General features: G+C 40.8%; 1 protein-coding gene across 2 annotated transcripts; it reads left to right on the top strand.

The window, feature by feature from the left end:
* The first annotated feature begins 395 nt into the window (after positions 1-395).
* Positions 396-9,588, top strand: amotl2a (angiomotin like 2a). Of its 2 annotated transcripts, none has more exons than XM_053636783.1 (11): positions 396-606; positions 1,357-2,139; positions 2,234-2,426; positions 3,697-3,841; positions 3,983-4,069; positions 5,811-6,106; positions 6,188-6,387; positions 6,473-6,574; positions 6,679-6,842; positions 7,184-7,345; positions 7,656-9,588. In XM_053636783.1, exons 2-11 carry the CDS (start codon positions 1,433-1,435, stop codon positions 7,739-7,741), a joined length of 2,142 nt encoding a protein of 713 aa, XP_053492758.1. In that variant the 5' UTR covers positions 396-606; positions 1,357-1,432; the 3' UTR covers positions 7,742-9,588. The 2 variants fall into 2 exon arrangements, with proteins under 2 accessions (XP_053492758.1, XP_053492757.1); XM_053636782.1 differs by having other exon boundaries at positions 397-594.
* Positions 9,589-20,621: the final 11,033 nt, after the last annotated feature.

Below are 20,621 nucleotides of genomic sequence, written 5' to 3'. Positions count from 1 at the left end.
AATGAAATTTAAAATCAATAAACACACAATCGCCTTATACTACAGCAATTCTGGCCATGTTTATTCCATTATTTGTTTATTATTATTAATGTGATGATGATTATTATTGTTGTTGTTACTACTACTACTACTACTATTATTATGATTATTATTATGATTGTTATTATTATTATTATTATTACTACTACTACTATTATGATGATGATGATAATGACTATTATTATTATTATTATTATTATTATTATTATTATTATTATTATTATTGCCTACCCAGGGAAGGTTGTAAGTGCAGATTTGCAGTAGGTCGCTTTGTGCGCGCGCTCCGCCCCTCCCCCCTCCTCTCCGCGCTCCCGTGGCCGCGTGTTGGACCGGTGGGGGCGCGCGCAGCTCTGCATTCCAAACATTCCAGACGCGGCGAACAATCGCGCCTCGCGCTTTATTAGTGGCGCAACTCCGCGTGCCTCACTCTAGCGGAGGAGCTCAATGGGGAAACACCAATGGAAGTATATACTCTTCTTTTAGGATTATATTCTTCAGCAGAATTACGAGTTATAACGCCGTCCTCAAGTCTATTTTGATGCGACTGTGATTTCGGTGAGTTTAAAGGTGTGTTTTTTTGGTTTATTTGTTAACTCCAGCAGATAGTTTTCATGTTTGTGTTGCTTCACAAAAGCCAAAGCGTGTGATCTTACTACTGAATTTAACTTCAGCGTTATAGTTACTAATGTTTCAGAATAAACCAATTGCAGAGGCTGTAGTGCAACATCTGGATAAACTTCTTGCTGTTTGTGTTATTAATGATTCATAAGCCTTGCTGAATAAAAGTGGAAACTACTTGAAGTTATTCCTAAGGGATTTTCCCCCTGATGTTCACTGGTACCACTTATGTATTTTCCTAATGTTCTCTTTAGAATGTAAGTTGTAGTCTAATGGCATTCAAATAGGAGTCAAAGTGACGAATTTGTTTGTGTATTCTGCAGCCTCTGGATTATCATTATAAAGCGTTTTTTTTATTTTATTTATTACCATTAGACTTTTTTCTCCAATTAGTGACTTTTTTCCACATTAACCCAGGGGTGATAGGAGAAGGTGAGGCAATGGAAAAGAATTCGCATACGTTTGCAGCAGGAAACAACTGACGCAATGACTGGTGCAGAAATGTTACTCACTCTCCAGTAATGTCCTGAGGTCCAACTGTCTGCTGGATATTTTCAAATTTTTTTTTTGAATTTTTACATAATAGGATCATGGGATATAAAATACATTTTATGTTGTTGTAGATATTTTCTTTACACCGTGCAAACTGTTTAATTCATTGGGTAGGGATAACTAGATGTTTTTCCTATACAATTCCAGATTGACCAGGCAAAAGAGGGAATTACTTATACACAAAGTGTAACTTTTTTTATTATTGTGCAACAAATTGACTGAGATGAGAACTGCAGAGGAGTCGTCAGGCACGGTGCTGCACCGGCTCATCCAGGAGCAGCTGCGCTACGGGAACCCTACGGACACACGCGCTCTTCTGGCCATCCAGCAACAAGCTCTTCGTGGCGGTAGCAGCGGTAGTGGTGGAGGTGCTGGGAGCCCACGTTCATCTCTGGAAAGCCTCACACAGGAGGAGTCGCACTTCCTCCAGACGTCCATGCGTCAGGAGCCACAAGGACAAGAGCACCAGGGTGACTACCAGCACTCCGAGAGCTCAGCGTGCCATCTCTACCAGCTCCACACAGAGGAGTTGCCCACCTACGAGGAGGCCAAGGCTCACTCACAATATTTGGCTGCCCAGAGGGGCCTTCAGCAGACCGGTCCAGAGATGCTTAGCCCAGATTCGGGTCTCCCACAGGACCAGAACATGTGGGATCTTAAACGGGAGCATGCTCGATCACTGAGCGAGCGCCTCATGCAGCTGTCGCTGGAGAGGAATGGGGCCCATGATCAGGTGCCTATGAGCTCGTCACACAGCTATCCCCAGCTGTCCAGTAGTGCTGTTGCTGGTGTGCATGAAGGGTCAGATCACCGTGGGCCACCCCCTGAGTACCCGTTTATGCTCAAAGCCCCTGGATATATGCTGAGCCATTCTCAGGAGAATGGACTCTATTACAGGGAGCCTCCTGCTTTCCACTCTCAGCATCACAGGTAAATGTTAAAGCATTCAGCCACCCTACAATACTGCACATTTCACAATGTATTCATCAGCAATTAATCAGATCTGCCTCTGTGTTTCTACTAGGTACGTTCAGGCCCAAACACAGGTGGCTCGACAAAACACCCTACCTACACTGACCTCTGCTGGCCAGGAGGTCATTGTCGGAGGCTACAGTATCCCTGCTCCCAATCTTCAAATGGAACAGCTGATTAAAGAAAATGAGAGGCTGAAGAGGGAAGTGGAGAGTTACAGTGAGAAAGCAGCAAGACTGCAAAAAGTAATTCCTTGGTTTAGGTTATAACATGGCATCTTTAAACATACATTTTCTCATAAAACATTTCCCTTTCTTCTTCCAAATAATCTTTTTTACTAGGTTTTTGTGCAGCGACTTTGAGTGTTGGGAAATTGCTATATAAATGGAACTTAGTATTATTTATTGTTATTATCATTGCCAACTTTGTGACACATATTATTGCTGGGTTTTGTTCAGTTTTCTGCTAACAAAGGGTTAGATAAAAGAAGTCAGTGTGTTAATGGAAGCGACCAAGTGTTCCATAGAGATGAGCTCTTTAGCAATGTGTCCAGTGAAGGAGACTCTTCTCATTTAATTTGACTTTAAAACACCTTCATTCTCAGTAACAGAGTGATTATATTCTAGAGTTTTGTTTAATATCCAAAGGCATAATGAATTTGCTCATGACTGAAATTCCCAGCATTTTCTTGTAATATGATAATGCCAGTACCATATGTGAGAATGTCATGGTAAATCAATGGAGAAGAAAGTAATTTACGTTAGCTACTATTTTGCTGTTGTCCCAAAAGTGGGTTGTCTATAATCATGCAGATTCTATAGAGCAGACCTTGCTCCTCTGGATCAATAGGCCATAAACTGAACACAAAGGAGGGGCTTTAGTGAGCTGTTCTTAGTTTCTTTTGTCTGCTGGTTGGAGCAGATGTCTGAGCTCATCCCGGTGTCCCTGTGACTGCAGAGGGGATTCTGGGGAGCCTGCAGCTGACCGGCTGAAACTCACAGCTGTGGATTCCCAGACTGAATGGCCTCTTTCACTTTCACCCCCAAAGCATGACCCCACATGGAAGCCTCTGTCTTTTTTGCTGTGTTTGTAAAGCAACCAAAGCAAAGCAGCAGTTTTGTTCTGTATATGGGATTGGTCTCAATGGTACATGTAATACATGTACAATGAATGGCATGTCTTTAATGTATCCTGCTCCTTTGTTCCTTTGACTTGCCTTGTCATGCAGTAGAGATGAGTGTGCAAACACCTGGGATCCATAAGTGCTCTTTCTGGAATGTTAATTCAATTCCCAGTCCCCAAAGTACCTGAGAGTGATTCACTTGTAGGAAAACGGAATGCATAGGAGCTGAGCACTTATTTCCCTGTCTCTCATTCTCAGTGATCTCAGTTCAATTACCTTTAGGTGTAACACATAAAGAGTTTCATTTAATCTTATTCAGGCTACAAAGTCCTGTGATCAAATGTAAAAAGAACATATTTGACTAAGGGCTTCTTTTCTTTCCCTTCTCCCAGCTGGAGCAGGAGATTCAGAGAATATCCGAAGCGTATGAGACACTTATGAGGGGATCGGCAAAGAGAGAGACCCTTGAGAAAACCATGAGGAACAAGCTTGAATGTGAAATCAAGAGGCTTCATGACTTCAACCGAGATCTTAGGGGTATGTTCTGTTTGGAAGGTGTTTCTTAGACATCAGTAAATCCTGTTTAGGGTTACAACATATTGTTTTACATTGTGCCACTGGCTGCACACTTGTTTTCTGCCAAATGTGAATTTACACTATGTCTATGTCTTATTTTAGACCGCCTGGAAACGGCTAATAAACAGAGAGCAATCATGGAAGAACAAGACCGCAGCCAGCATGCCTTTGCCAAACTGGCTGAACAAAGTACGTAAAAAATCAGTTCAAATGATTTGTTCTTTTAATTTGTTGTTCAACCCTGGGCTGCAGCAGCAGTTTGGGCTTTTTGTCATTACTGGTACATACCTTAACATTCCTCAAGCAACACTCCTCCACATGTTTATGATAGCTGTAATTCCTGAGAAAGCTTTTGTTTTGACAAATCACATTCCAAGATTACGCGCCCATTAGCACTGCAAAGGCCAGCTCTCCTGTGACAAATTATAGTGGCACGTTGAGTTGTGGCTCATTTGTGGTAGCTAAGGCCCAGCAGAAGGGGGATCATGCTCTCATCCAACTGAGAGAGCTGCTCTCAGAAATTGAGAGCCAGCCATTATTAACAGCATCAGTAAATGTGGCCTGGATTCCAGAAATATTTTCAGGTATTTTGGGTTATTCCATGATCCTGGAATGCCTCCCACCCCCTCAGCTCAGTGGAAGAGGCCCAGATCACCCTTCTCTGGAAGCCTAAGATACCCAGTCCAGATTTAAGCAAGACCTGGCTCACTTTCTTTCCTTGTTTGGGCATAGTGGTGTTAAAGAATGCAGAAACGGGCATGGAGTAAACAGGTATTGTGCAATGCTCTGTGAGGTATTCAGTTGCTGATGGCACTGGCATCTCTGAAGGGGTTCTGGTATGTTCTGGTATGTTGCTCACCCCCTCTGCTCGGACCAAGCTGTTTGATTTGACCCTCTGTGAATTACAGTGCCTTCACAAGAATGTTAATTTGGACCTTGGGCTGGAAAGTAATCTGCTCAAAGTGATCCATAGTTTGTTATATAATGGAAATGCATTCCCTCAAGTACTAAGATGTTTGTCTTAAAGGCACCATCGCTACTTATATAAATATTAATGTGCAAGTGTTGACATTTTTCAACAGGGCAGATTCTGATAGCTATTTTCAGAATCTACCATTAGCTCAAGAGAGGAGGTGATTCAGCTTCTCATATCTTGAAGCAATGCATACGATAATACTCCAGTGACCTTGAGGAGCTTTTTTTTTTTTTTTACTTGTTTACCACATGACCATAGGCATTCCAGAGTTCCACTGGATATAAAGACGTGCCTGTGTGAGTAAGTGGATAAGAGGAAGTCTGCATTCCATTCCTGTCCAGCATTTCGCGTCGTATAATCAGGGCTTGAGTACTGTGGAGAGCTGAATAACTAATGCGCGCTTTTGTTTTTTCCTTTATTTCCATCATATCCACCATATTCAGGCCCAAAAAACAAGCCAGTGGAGGTGAGGTTCTGTTCTCTCAATGCTCTCTTTTAATACTCAGTTAAGTGCTAATTGGGGTGGCTGAATTTGGTGCACTAAATTCTAGTTTAGTTGGTAGTCTGGGAATTTTGCCGGATCTCTGGAATGCTGGGTCAGAGGACAGTCCAGACAGGCGTGTGTAAATCAAGCAGTCGTCTTTTGTTCCAGGCTCCTGTGGGAAGGTTGTCACATAAGGATCTGTTAGAATGAAGCCGAGGCCTGGGGAATGCTGAAGGCACACCCTAGACCTTAAGTGTTACTATTCATTTTGTGGTCCTCTTAACAACTATGCTCAGTGTCTCTGCTACAGTGACGCAGTTCATTTCAAGTTGAGAACAAGAGGACGCATGCCAAAAATGTTTCTGTAGTACATCTCTAGTAGTGTTGTTAAACAAACCAAAAAAAGAGGGCCCAGTTATGGAATAGAAATAGCTCTCATATTCTCTGTCTCTTTCTCTTTGTATGTTTAGATGAGGAGCATCAGCGAGAACGGGAGCAGCTCGAGCGTGAGTTGCAGTGTTTGAGAGCTTCCGGAGAGGAGTGGTGTCGGCGTCGCGAGGTGCTAGAGCAGGCTTTGGTGTCTGCTCAGACCCGGAACAGACAGCTGGAGGAAGAGCTGCGTAAGAAGAGGGCATACGTGGAGAAGGTGGAGAGGCTGCAAAGTGCTTTAGCCCAGCTTCAGGCCGCATGCGAGAAAAGGGAGGCTCTAGAGATGAAGCTTCGCACCCGACTGGAGCAGGAGCTGAAGAGCCTGAGGGCACAGCAGGTAAATCCTCACTCATCTTTAGGACTTGACGAACTGGCTGGGTGGATTTTTTTACTAACCATTTGTCTTGTCCATTTTCAGTGGCAGTCTCAAGGCCAGCAGGCAATCAGCACTTCCATGTCCAGTCTGAATGTCACCTCTTTGCAGCAGCGGCTAAGGGAGAGAGAGGAGCGCATCCTGGCTTTGGAGGCTGACATCACCCGCTGGGAACAGAAGTACCTGGAGGAGAGCACGATGCGCCAGTTTGCAATGGATGCTGCAGCCACTGCTGCTGCCCAGAGGTGAGTGACAGTAAAAAGTGCTTTCATAGGAAACTATTTTGACCTTCTGTGCACGATTGTAATGTATTTTGCATCTTTGTTGCAGGGATACAACCATCATTAACCATTCTCCCCGGCACTCACCCAATAACAGCTTCAATGGAGTCGTGCCATCATCTGATCACAGACATCAGGAGATGGAGAATAGGTATTTTTCGATTAATTCACAGTTGAGTGACAAACATCTTTAGGGTTATGTTACAAGTATAACCTTCTGTCCATGACCATAACTGTTAAATCCGTTCACACCAGAATCCGAGCCCTGTACGCCAAGCTTCTGGAGAAGGATGCCATGATTAAGGTCCTGCAGGAGCGCTCACAGCGGGAACAGAATCGTCCTGAACTCACAGGTCTTCGCCCAGCCCGGTCCGTCCCCTCCATCAGCACCATCACCACAACCAGTGCACGGCCCAAAGGTGAGCGGGTCAGAGGTTAGCAAGCCAGGCTTAGAAATGCCTAAATGATACAGCATGTACTTTTATCCTGACAACTGGCAGCTTCTTCAGTAGACAGCTATGTAAAGTTGCCCTGGAAAGAATGTGCTTATCCAAAATAATGCTGCAGAGGATGGCGTCGATGCACCTCAAATAGGCCTGGTCTAGTGAATCGGAATGCATTTTCAGCTCCCCATTCTGGAATAGACTTGCCAGAATAGATAGGGATGTCTACAGCGGAGCAGATGTGTGTAAGGGTGGAGGAGCACTTGTGTGTGGGAGCCAGCAATTAAACTGCTTCCTTTTTCCGTCTGTGTTGGCAGGGAAGAGCCTCTCGGATGACCAGACGGCAGCCGTGATGATGCCTTCTGCGCCTCATTCGCTTGCTAAAGTCCAGAGCCGAGACTGCAGTACCCAGTGCGATGAGCAGATAGAACCTGCCATTTCAACAAATGCCTCCAATCACACACCTTCACCCAGCTCTGGTGTGTACCTGACAATACTCTGCTTGCTGATATTCAGTCAGAACACAATTTTAATAAAAATGAGTGATTTTTGGTCATTCGGTGAAAAAGTAGCCTCTAGAGCACTGTACAGGGGGTTGGTTAGCATAGACTCTGATTACATACACTCAAGCCTTTTGAGATAGATAGATATATATATATATATATATATATATATATATATATATGTATATATATATATATATATATATATATATATATATATATATATGTATATGTATATAGTGTCATCAGACTGTAATGTACATTTTCCACATGTGTCTCTTTGCAGATGCTACCGCACAAAAGCCTCAGACCCAAACTCCTGTCAGCGCTGCCAAGAGTGCCGAGAGTGACATGGTGGAGATTCTCATCTAAAGATCTTGGAAAGGAACTTTAACTCAATCCAGTCTGATTCTCCTTCATGTACACGTGAAAGGCGTTCAGATCGACAGTGTCTGAATCTGTGAAAAATGAGTAAGAATTGCCAAGCAAGATAATCTCATCTTAATGGTGCTTGAGAAGCCAGTCTGCTTTGTGACAGACTACAGGAGCTTCAAGAGAGAGAGAGGAACCCCAGATTTCTGCCCAGTACAGAGAGGAGAGCTGAGCTCACTTTTCTTAAAATAAAACAAACAGTGCTGGGAAATCTCTCCTGGCTCACCTCTGAATCCGAGGTACTTGTACAGGACTCTGCAGAACTCCAAGAGGCTGCTGTGAAATGGCATAAGAACATATAAAACAGTATATCTGTGAGCTTTTTTGCCATGTATTTTTATTTATGATAATTGCTGCTGAACTGTGTGTGAGGTTTCTTTAAAGAGTGTTGTATGTGAGTAGGAACAACTTTATTAAGACAACTTTTTTTTGGAATGTCTGTTTTTGACACCCAACTGTTGTTGTCATGTCAAGTTTCCCTTGAAGCATTATCCAAGGGCAGTGTTTCTGAAACATCTTAGTATAGCTTTCTGTGTAAGACTATCCTGCATTCCTGGATAAAACACACAGTCACTTTGGTCATTCTGACCATTAAATGTCCCAAAAAAAGGATGATAAGGTTTGCCGGAAGCCAAGTATAGCGTAAACCAGCAGGCCTAGTGTTACACCATTTACCAGAATAGTTGGGTAAATACCGATTGACTGAACTCTGACACTCCCTTTGACAAAATTAACATTACAGTTGGTGTTCTTATTATAATTGGCTGCCAGTGGGCATCTCTCACCCTGTTTTAAGCAGTGGAATGAGAAGCCTCCTTTTGTGGACTTAGACTGCTGGGCACGTACTTGTCTCTTTTATGCCTCTGTCCTTTGCTGACAAGCTGGAGCTACAGTCTCACATGCCAGAATGTTCCTGCTTGGTGAAAAAGGCTCTCTGTTGCCTGACCTCTGGCCTGTGTGAAATGACTGGCATTCACGCTACTATTCTCTTTCTGGGTCTATTTATTTCCTCGGCGCTACGGTAGCTGGTTCTACCATGAACACTTACATCATAATATGGTTACATACATCAACATCTTCATATTTGACCATGTTTGACCTTGATTGTTATAGTACTAATAATAACAAACCGTACATCTTATATATGGAATGCAGCTAAAATGGTAGTTGATAAGATATGGTATTATAAACTTGTAACTGTCTTAACTTGCATTTCTATGGTCAAAGCGGCTGCGTGTGTGAGTGTGTGATGTGATTTTCTAGTAAGACTAGTAAGCCTGTGTGAGATTTGATGGTAAAATAAGGGTAGACCCATATTTCTCCAAATCTGGAAAGCCATACTCACTCTAGACTGGAAATATGGGTAATCAGTATTGTACCATGTCCTTTCCTATCACTGAATGCTACTTTTTCTCCATTGCCCTGTCTCCAACACAAATGATTTGCTGGCCAATGATTTGTAGTTGATGATGAGGACTCATGATATTTTACTCTCTACTTGGACTGTTTACAGAAAGGGCTGTTTGGAAAAGAAAATATGTTAATATATTTTGTATATTATTATGCCTTTATAGTATCTAGTGACATGAACATAATGCCAAAGATTTGCATTACAAATAAGTTATATAATAAGAATATTAGAACTAGTAAGGTCAAGTGTAGACACCTTGCTCAAACTGGTTCACCCATACTTAGATGTTGCTGTGAACTTCTGGAATGGGATTTTTTGTATGCCATTAACATTTCATTAATTGAATAAAACTTTAATATATATATATTTTCAAAAACCTTTGTGTTGCCTGGTTCTCTCTCTCTCTCTCTCTCTCTCTCTCTCTCTCTTTTTTTACTTGCTTGATATGTACTCAGGGGAAGAAGGAGGGTTGTTGTGCTCTGACCCACTGACTGTTTTTTTTAACCAGTGCAAGTCTGTACAAACGTCTCTAATCTGAGTCCCTTCATCGGCATGAATGGTATCTTTCATTGCACACAGAATAAAGCAGCCTGGCTATGGGAAAACATGTCTGCCACCTGCTTGAGTGCTAGCGGGCAAACCTGCATTGCAAATTTGTCCCATCACTCCAGCTTCGCACCCATGCCCCTATAGTCACCATGCTGCTCTTCTTTAGCAGGAATGTTCACACAAAGGGGCTCTCATGCTGCTGATGGGACTCTGGACATTTTTGGAGAGTTTGCATGAAACAAAGAAAATGCTTGACTTGTTCGGAAGATTTTCACAATTAGAATAGAAAGTATTTGAACCGTTCAGCATCTAAAACAGATTGCATATGTATAAAATGTATTAATAACAGTGCTTAAGATGAATGGTGTTAATATTCCATATACTTCCCTGATATGTGAATTAATTATTGAGAATCTTAATTCATAATATTCATAATATACGCAAAATTAAATTTCAAGCCACTAACGTTAAACATAATACAAATGCTGTGTTGAAAAAAAAGAAGACTTTCTTAGCTTGCTTATTTAAACAAATTACTCCACAACACACTCATGTAATTTTACAGTCTCCTCCCAATGTCGCAATTTGTTCTACTCATCTATGGCAGTCCTTTAGAAATCCAAATTAAGAAATGACAGCAAAGCAAAGTCAGCTGATTTCCCCCCTACCATAATCATGATAAGGGAGCTGACACATAAAGAATAAACATTCATTGAAATGACTTTATTATTATTACATTGTTTAAATATATTTTGAATAAAATAGACAGCCAGTTCGTTCATTTAATTAAAAATGCAGGTAATATCTGAGGAGCTAATAAGGAGCTGCGCGCTGTATCCATCATGCTTGACCTTTTTTTTAATTATTTTTTTTACCTATATCAAACATCATTGTAACTGCACTAGCCATATCCCCCTTTGATGTTAGCACAGCAGACAACTGCTAACTTACAGGAATGACAAAATACAGCACCAACCAACAATTAGCACCAGATTTGCTAAGCACACCATAAATAAACAGATTTCACATATTTCAGGGTGGAGTTTTCCTTTAACTGGCCCACTACAACAGAGCTCAGCATGTTCTGGAAAACTCACCCTCTAAGCGTAGTCATGGTAAAAACAAAGCATTTTGCACTTAACACAATGAGAAATTATATTTAGCCGAGTGACAGAGGAATATCTGGGACTTCATGTTATCTTGATACAGCAAAATGTTCAAACATTCCAATGCAAAAGGGGGAAAACTGAGGTTAGTAACCAAGTGAGCCCACAGTGTTAGGGTTTATTTTATTACATTTTAGTGATTGTAACTGTTCCCTCAGGCAGCACTGTGAGTGCACTACTTCATGTGTTTTTTTATGACGGTTGAAACCACTCCAGTGATTAATGATGACAATCTGTCTGGAATGGTTTCACCTTTCCTCCCTTTTTGGCTTCTTTCTGTCATGTTAATCTTTCAAGAGCTCTTCACTCTATGCATTTGGCACATTTTTGAAATAGTCACTCAGGAATTCAGACAGTTGATTCACAAGGCAGGAGGTGAGCGTTACGTGTGTCTGTATGGATGATTTTGCGATGTGTAAAGAGCATACGGTTCTTCATGTTTGAAGCATTTACCTGTGTCGTGAGTAAGATGTTACTCCATGGGTTATTCTGAAGAGCTCAAAGTATGTCTTGATTTTCACACAAAATCCTTAGTTTTCTGCTGTGCTTCTGTTGATAGACGCAATGTGGCACTCCTTAAATGTTTTGCAGGTATCTTGGGTGTTGGGTTTATTTGTGGTATAAAGGTGTGACTTTACTCAGCTCAGGAAGGGAAGACTCAAGCAGCATCACTTGAGGAATGACTTGAGAAGAACAAAGTGGTCTTGGCATGCTTCAAGGTCACCTTCTCGCTTTGACTGGTTTCAGTAAAGTACTCAGTTATTGTCTGTTGTATTAAAGACCTAAGATGCCCAGTCTAACAACCATTGCGTTTGAAGATTCTGATATTCTTTGTCTTTTCTTTTTGCATTCTAGATGAGGTTGCTAAAAAGATGTTCACCAACTTGGTGCAAATATTGTGTGATCCTTTACTGTGAGGAACCTAATTTCTGGCACTTTTCAAGAGTTTTTCCTTTAAATGTCTGCAGAATGGCCATGGACCAGATCCATCCATCCATCCAACTTCTATACCGCTTATCCCTTTCAGGGTCACGGGGAAGCCTGGAGCCTATTCCAGGGAGCATCAGGCACAAGGCGGGGTACACCCTGGACAAGGTGCCAATCCATGGACCAGATGCATACCAAAAATTCCTGTAGTTTTCCAGGGAAAAGCAAATCACAGAGGTGGTTCCACATTCATTACAGAGAAATTGCCTTCTTTCACAGTGAAAGAGCTTGGTGTGCTTCTGTTTAATAGAATATTAAGTTGAACTATCAATGCTTCAGACAGAATCTGGTAATAAAAATTGTGTCAAATGTTGTACTTAAAAAAACAATGTTAATTAATGTTATTACATTGTTTCACTACATTAGCATCAGTAATCCAAAACACACTGAAACAAGCAGAGCCTTGGCTTTGAGAAATTGACCTTTGCACATACATTTTGTCCAAGATTTCAGCCAGAAATATTTGGCAAAATGGCTCAGTTAAGTCCTGTGTTTTGCTTTGATTGCCATGGAGATTCCAAAACTTCCTGCTTGGTCTGTGCATGGAATGCATCTGCCCCCTCCTCGTCTTCCTGCTCCTGCTGAAAAATTCCCCTTCTTCTTTCATTTGGCCTCAAATTATTGTCTGTATCTCTGTCTATCTATCTGTCAGACACACATTTAATCTTGTTGCCTTCTACTTCTAATTTTACTACACAAACAAATGCTGCGTTGAGGATCAAACTTCAAAAATACTTTTCTGCATTTTATTTGCTTGTTCTTGGAACATCTGAAAATTCGTTGTGTGTCATGTAACCCTTGAAATAAATTTCTTTTGCTCCCAAACTACACATCCCAGTGGTATGCTGTGGCATCTCTGAGTCAAATTGTTCCACCACACAGAGAGATTCTTTCTTTCTTTTTTTTTTTTTTTAAAGGAGAAAGGAATTGGCAATGTCAATGTTCTACACGCCTTCCTGCCTGAGCTGTTACTTCTAGATGAGGTAAAGCTGAGTCTCACATTTTAGCAGTATGGTGGGGTTTTTTTTGTTACAGTGGTTATATATACTCAAACTTCTGCCAGAATTTCTATGGGAAACTCCCTAATTTTAGCATTATTCCCACTTAACAGAATGCTTTATTTTTAGGCCAAAGTTGTGAATCTTCTGCCCATAACCTTTTTAAAACTAATACCTAATGTAAATCACTCTTATTTGCTATTTTATCATGTATACCTACTATACAGGTGCACTGTGTAGGTGATTAATTGACTGTAAACTATCAATTTGTGGAAAAAGACCACACTAGGACCACTACTGATCAGATATTGTGACTAACATGGTAGCGTGTCTGGTACTGATAACTGTACTAGGTGCAGCAGTGTTTCTGGGGTATTATACACTGTGTACACTACCCAGCAATTTTATTAGACATGCCTACCTTGTTGATCCACTGTGAAATTAGAGACTACAGCTAATTTTTCTGTGCCCCGATGCTCTTCTTACATGGTCAGTTTCTGACCAAGGCACAAGTACTGAAATGGAGGTGTTAAAACCAGAGCTGCTGTGCCTTATACGCTTGTACCAGCACCACACAAGGTCATAATCATGTCATTGTCGCTGCTGTACTGAGAGTTTTCACCACTCAAATAGCTTCTGGTTTGTTGTGGCCCTATGGTAGTCCCTGTTGATGGATGGGAGAGAAAGTGCTTTTTTATTATTGTTAAAACAGATCCATTGACCTGTACTAGCAGTGTGCCATTTCATTAGCATTAACAGCAGTGCTGCAAGTGGAGGTCAGGCCTGACTGGTGAACAGTGAAAATAATTTGTAGTTTTCTAATGACCTAACGAGAGACTAGCAACAAGCTCCGATGTGTTGTGTGGTTTTTCCTGTAGTAAGATGTCCCATGAGTGACACTGCTGAATCTATTAACCTACATAAACCTATATAAACTGTAACTCTATGTTTACAATATATGTACACTATATGGCGAAACGTATGTGGACACCTGGACAATCACCCATCACCGATGTTGAACATCCCATTCCAGATTTAGTTCCCCTTTGTTGTTATAATATGCTCCACTCTTCTGGGAAGGCTTTCCACTGGATTTCGGAGCGAAGTTGTGGGGATTTGTGCTCATTAAGCTATAAAAGCATTAGTGAGGTCAGGCACTGATGTCTGTTGGTGTTCTAATTCATCCCAATGAGATTGAAGTCAGGACTTTGTGCAGGCCACTCAAGTTCTTCCACACCAACCTTGGCCAACCATGTCTTTATGGACCTCACTTTGTGCACTGGGGCATTGTCATGCTGAACAGATGTGGGTTACACCTCTTAGTTGCAGTGAAGGGGAATCTTAATGCTACAGCATATAAAAACAATCTAGACAATTCTGTGTTTGGGGAAGGCTCACATATGGCTTTGATGGTCAGGTGTTCACAAACTTTTGGTCATACACTGTAGTGTATAGATAGATAGATAGATAGATAGATAGATAGATAGATAGATAGATAGACCAATCAGCCATAACATTAAAACCATCTGCCTAATATCGTGTAGGTCCTCCTTGCTGCCAAAACAGCTCTAACCCATTGAGGCATGGACTCCACAAAACCTCTGAAGGTGTGCTGTGGTTCTGGCACCAAGACCTTAGCAGCAGATACTTTAAGTCCTGTAAGTTGTGAGGTGTGGCCTCTAAGGATTTTACTTGTCCAGCACATCCAACAGATGCTCAGTTGGACTGACATGTGGGGAATTTGAAGGCCAAGTCAACACCATGACCTTTTTGACATGTTCCTCAAACTATTCCTGAACAATTATTGCAGTGTGGAAGGGCACATTGTCCTGTTGAAAGAGGACACTGCCATTAGGGAATACCATTGCCATGAAGGGGTGTACCTGGTCTACAACAATGTGAATGTAGATAAGTGGTACATGTCAAAGTGACATCTTCATGAATGCCAGGACCCAAGGTTTGCCAGCAGAACATTGCCCAGAGCATCACACTTCCTCCGTCAACTTGCCTTCTTCCCATAGTGCATCTTCCCCAGGTAAGCCATGCACATGCACCTGGCCGTCCACATGATATAAAAGAATGTGCGATTAATCAGACCAGGCCACCTTTTTCCATTGCTCCATGGTTTAGTTCTGATGCTCATTGGCCCTAATTGGTGATTAGGGGCTGTACATTGGCATAGCAGGTAGTGTTGGTGCCTGATTCATCTGGTGTGTCTGAGATTGGTCAGAATCCACACAGCATACAATAAAACATTTACTGATAGATTAGAAGGCTCATATGCATATTCCCATATCACAAAGGCCAATAACAACATATTATGTAGCCTAAATATCTATATCAAATAGCTCTTTCCAAGCTGTGTTTATTTTGGAGACTCATTCATTTGCACCTTCTAGTTTATGAGCACAGATATAAGCTGGTTAGGAATTTGGCTCCACACAGAAATGTTCCCTATGTCTCTTTCACAAGAGCTCTGTTAGTGCCACAGGCTGGCAGGTGAACAAAGGCATGCTGCCACATATTTATGGTTTGTGGTCACACTGTTTGCGTTTGGTAGCTGGGTAGGGTTGAGGGACAGAAGAAGCAGCTTTCATATAACATCAGTGCTGTAGCTTTAAGAGAGACATGCAGACCCCATATGGACAAAGGCCCATGTGTGGGACAAAGGCATGAATGGTATGCGCACGTGCATTTTACTTGCGGTGTGAAGAACCTCACCAGGCGCGGATGGATTTTTATGTGTCTTCCAACAAAACACACCTTAAACATCCTGAAACTCTTGAAGAAGCTGAAATATTTTACAGCAGGAAGTGCAAAAGGCTATAAAGGTTACAATTCCATCATAGTTTATCTCATATGGAATGTTATTTTCCTGATGAAGAGCACAACTTCTTCAGCTGTTGTATTTTCTCATTAATACTGAAAATCAACATTTACAATCCAAGCTGAGACCCCCTAGTTTCAAACAGTACTCTGCTGGGTATCTTCAAAATCAGTTTATTTCGTTCAAATGAAAAATGTTCATTGCATGAAAAGGTTGCCTTCAAGTAACCTGCATGTCTGAAGATACAGCCACTCATTTTACATGCAAAAGTTTGGCTCTCTTCAGCCTCATCAAGAAGTGGACATGCTGCTGGGCCTTCTTGATTAGGCAGGTGGTGTTGAGAGACCAGAAGAGGTCCTCAGTCATGTGCACACCAAGAAACTTGGAGCTTTTGACTCTCTCCACAGTTATTCCATTGATGTGCAGTTGTGAGTGGTCCATTTGGGTTCTCCTGCAGTTGACAATCATCTCTTTAGTCTTTACTCTCTTTACTTTTTAGTCTTTACTCTCTTTACTTTTTAGTCTTTACTCTCTTTAGTCAACATTAAGAGATATATTGTTGTCTCTACACCATTCTGTACGCTGACTCATCATTGTTTCTGATGAGGCCCACAAAAGTGTCATCAGCAAACTTGATGATGTAATTAGAATTGAACTTCGCAGCACAGTCATGGGTGAGCAGGGTAAACAGCAGTGGACTGATTTAAAAATGTAACGTTAGCATGTTTAGCATAGGTGGCAAGGTGGCGTAGTAGATAGTATTGCCATGTTACAGCTCCAGGGTTACTCGTTACTGTGCATGTGGAGTTTTGCATGTTCTCCCTTGGTTTGCATGGGTTTCCTCTGAGTTTTCTGGTTTCCTCCCACTGTCCAAAGACATGCAGGTAGGCAGGTTTCCCATAGGTGTGAATGAGTGGGAGCATTGTGCACTAAGATGCACCAGGGTGAATTTTCTTGCCTTGTACCCAGTGTTACTGGTATAGACTCTCGATCCACCATGATCCTAACCAGAACAAAATGTTTACTGAAGATGAATAAATGAATATTTATCATGATTCACTTTGAAGTGAATTGTGATAATTGTGTCATTTGGACCCTAGAATGCTGATTCAAAATATAGCTCACAAAAAATTTCTACCTTAGCTGAGGCCTACCCCAAATTATTTTGGATAAAAACATGCTAAACCCCTGACTTATGCCATGCAATATGCATATTAGCTATAACTAAGTAGAAACAGAAAGAGAAGGAAACAAACGTGTTACTTAAACCACACTAAAACTCTAGAAAATTCATTTAATTAATGTTTTTTTTTTAAGATGTGAGAAACATGAATATCCTCTTGCCTTGCGATAATATGCTGTAAACTCAGCAAAACCTCAAAGCACAGGCATTTTAGCTTGTCCTCCTCCTCTTTCCAATAATGTCAGGCCTCTACCTTAGAGCACCTGCAGATTGAAGTCTTGCTTCAATCTGCAACTTTTATCAGTTACTTCGACAGGAGAGTGTCAGATCTTTAATCATTAGTGACACTCTGGTTTGATGATTTCTCTCAGTCGAGCTGCCAGGAATTCCAACATGCAGCATAGCATTGCACAAAAAACACTTAATGTTCAGCAGTACTCCCACTCTCAAGCCTGGCAAGTAATTCATTCATAGATAAATTGCTGTCTGTGAATGTAGTGCAAAGAAAGGAGCATTCCTTTAGGAATATCTACCATTCATCAAATCTGTCTTATTGCTCTGTTGTTGTTTTTTTTCTACAGTCATACAGGTGACGGTTGCCATATTTCAGAGTAAACAGAGTAAAAGTAATGTAATTTTGGTATGGAAGAAGAATTAAAAATTCATGACATTGTGGGCATTTTTTTTTTTTTTAGTTCAGATAAGTTATTTATTGACATAATAATGTGCTAGACTTTCAGGAAAATCAGAGGTCGGCCATACTGAATTATATCTATCCTTATTCACAACTAATCAAACTGTTAACGGTTTTATGAATATATGATCATAAATTTATGATCACTTATCAGGTATGAGCTTGCACACCTTGCTTGATCTCTTCACAGTAACGGACGCTTTATTGTTTTGGGAGTATTATCTGTCTGCTCCTCCGCAATCCAAATTATGCTGAGAGATACGACCTATTATATGTATTATGGTAATAAAAAAAAGTCACCATATGTAAAAAGACACATTGTTTACAATCGAATCATCTCTATCTCTGATTTCGACTTGTGTTGCAAGTAAACTGAACAAAATTAGTGAACACCTAGCACATGATTGTAATAAGGTGCTGATTTTCTTTACACTTAGGTTAAGGACTCAGTACATGCATCATGCAGAAGCACCTTTCTCAGGGGGTTGGGGGCTGGGGGCTGGGGGTTGGGGGGGGGGGTGGATAACATTCTCGTCTCTATAAATAACAGACTGGTCCCCTTGAAAAATAGCTACAACTAGGATCACACATCACCCTGGGGTTGCCAACTCGCCCTGATATCCAGATGATGTAATGGCCCCCAGTGAAATTTAAGAGCAACCTGATGCTAATGCTGCCAGGACTCAGAGACATTGCTGCCAGGCCTCAGAGACTTTTCAGCTCCAGAATGGTCTGTCATGCACCTGACATCATGGCCCTTCCCCTACCTTGGGGTTTCATGCATATCCTGACTTTAGCATGTCTTTCAACTGCTTACAGTGAAATGTATCTTGAAATATATTTTCACCTATAGCAGGACAAGAAAAAGATTCACACTATATGAGATGACCAGGTGTTTTGACATTTCTAGTATTAAGTTGATGAAACGCAAGCTGTTATAAACATGAAGTCATGAGGAGTGCTGAAAATAAATGTCTTGCTATTCATTATCCATTATGTATTATCTGATGATTAAAATATATATATATATTTTAATACAAGCGCCCCCAATTTCATTCACCAAATTCGAATTGACACAACATGTTTCTTGATCAACAAGTCATTAATTTAAAGAAAAAAAAAAACCACAGCCTGTTCATTTGTATTGTTTGTGTTAAGCTAATGTAAAACGATGAAAAAAATTTTTTCTAAAGGATTTCCTCCACATGTTTGTGTGTACAGAAAGCAAAAATTGAAAGTTGAATTAATGTAATGATCACCTGACACCTAATTTGACTTAATAGCCTGCTTTTATTATTTAAAATGTTGCATATATATCTGTATACATCTATATATAGGCTATATAATGCCGGGGTTGGGGAAAAAAGGCCGGTCCTCATAAGACCGGCCCACCGGGAAAAATCCCGAACTTCCCAATGGTCAGTCCGTGCCTGCTCCCAAGTCAGAATTTAGTTCAACACCCTACATTCTGGCTTATAGAATCTCTTCATCAACTTTAACATTAACATGAACCTAGTTCTTGGGATCTAATTCTTGGGAAAGTCTATGGGGCTTGTACTTATTTTCCATCCAGTATGATTACAAGTGAGGCAGACACACATTATTCTTACTAGAATGAAAGTTCTAAGGTACTAGATATAGAAAGAGAAATGCTACCAACTTTGAGCAGAAATATAGGGGAATGCCTTGTGTAAATATTAGTGGAGGCCCCTGGAATGTGAGCTGGACAGGAACAAGACAGGAAGCCCTGAAACATTTGCTCTCCTGATCCCAATTTCCATGGAAGATCACCCTAAGAGATATTAAGATATTATTTTGTAAATGGTTTCTTGCCATGGGACCTGAGACACTTCTGGGTCAATATACAATAACATCAAGTCAGCATCAAGTCACTGAACCTGTAGACTTGGTTTGGTAATTTAGCCTTTATTATAGCAGTTACATGGGCATATTGGTCATTATTATAACTCTATGTGCACTCCTGCTGCTTGATGTGATACACACTTCTACTGCTGTGGCTCCTCTCACCCTACAGAGCTGCCTCATTTATCCTTGGATCTTTCTGCACTTTTGATGTACTTTCTGCTGTGGTGTATGGTCCCACGTGGATACCCCGAAGATTTGTACTTCCCAAAAACAGTTTATTACCCTAGTTCAGTGGATAATCTCATCTGGATACTTTAGACATGTACCTAGGAAGTGCTGCTATAACCATAAAGACTGTCCTGTGCTCATCCCAGGATTTAGTCATAATATTCTCATACAGAACATCTTTTCAACAATCATAACACTGTTGTACTTTATCGTATACAATTGTAGAACAGTAATGATCTACAATCCCACTATTCAGTGTCACCCTGAAGAGAATAGGTTCCCTATTGAGTCTAATTCCTCTCAAGGTTTCTTCCACACGTCACCTCTTTCTCATTATAGATCTAAATCTACATCTGGATTAAAAGTTCTATACAAATTTTTAAAAATGTAATTAAATTGAACTGTTAATCAGAAGAAATGAAATAAAATTGTGCTAGCCCATGCAGATGTCCTAATTTCAAGAATGCAGAATGAGACGAGAAACCTGGTGAACAGTGCACATTATACAGATACAAATAGAGACTAGGTTCAAATAGAGTTCTCAGTTCCACAGGAACTGCTCAGGCTTTGTGCCTGTTACAATGTGCTATGGAATGCGGAAGTGTGTTATGGCAATCAAAAAACGGTAAATAATGCCACATGAGATTAAAAGAGGAAGAACACTTTCCCTCAAGGATTGCCAGATTAGAAACAGTGAAGTCCAGCCTAAATCTTCATCCTAAATACTGTTTTTGTCACTCGTTTACATGTAGCAGTTTGGACATTGGCCACCAGACACTGGTTTACATGTGCTGTATAAATAATATTTACTTACTTAGTTACTTACTTATCTTGGATGTATGAAAGAATTTTGTACACATCCAAAAAAATAAAATAATAATAATAATTATATATATATATATATATATATA

This window comes from Ictalurus furcatus, chromosome 11 (genome assembly GCF_023375685.1).
Source record: "Ictalurus furcatus strain D&B chromosome 11, Billie_1.0, whole genome shotgun sequence".
NCBI lineage: Eukaryota > Metazoa > Chordata > Actinopteri > Siluriformes > Ictaluridae > Ictalurus > Ictalurus furcatus.
The sequence above is the reverse complement of the archived record's forward strand: the minus strand, read 5'-3'. Positions and strand labels throughout refer to the sequence as shown.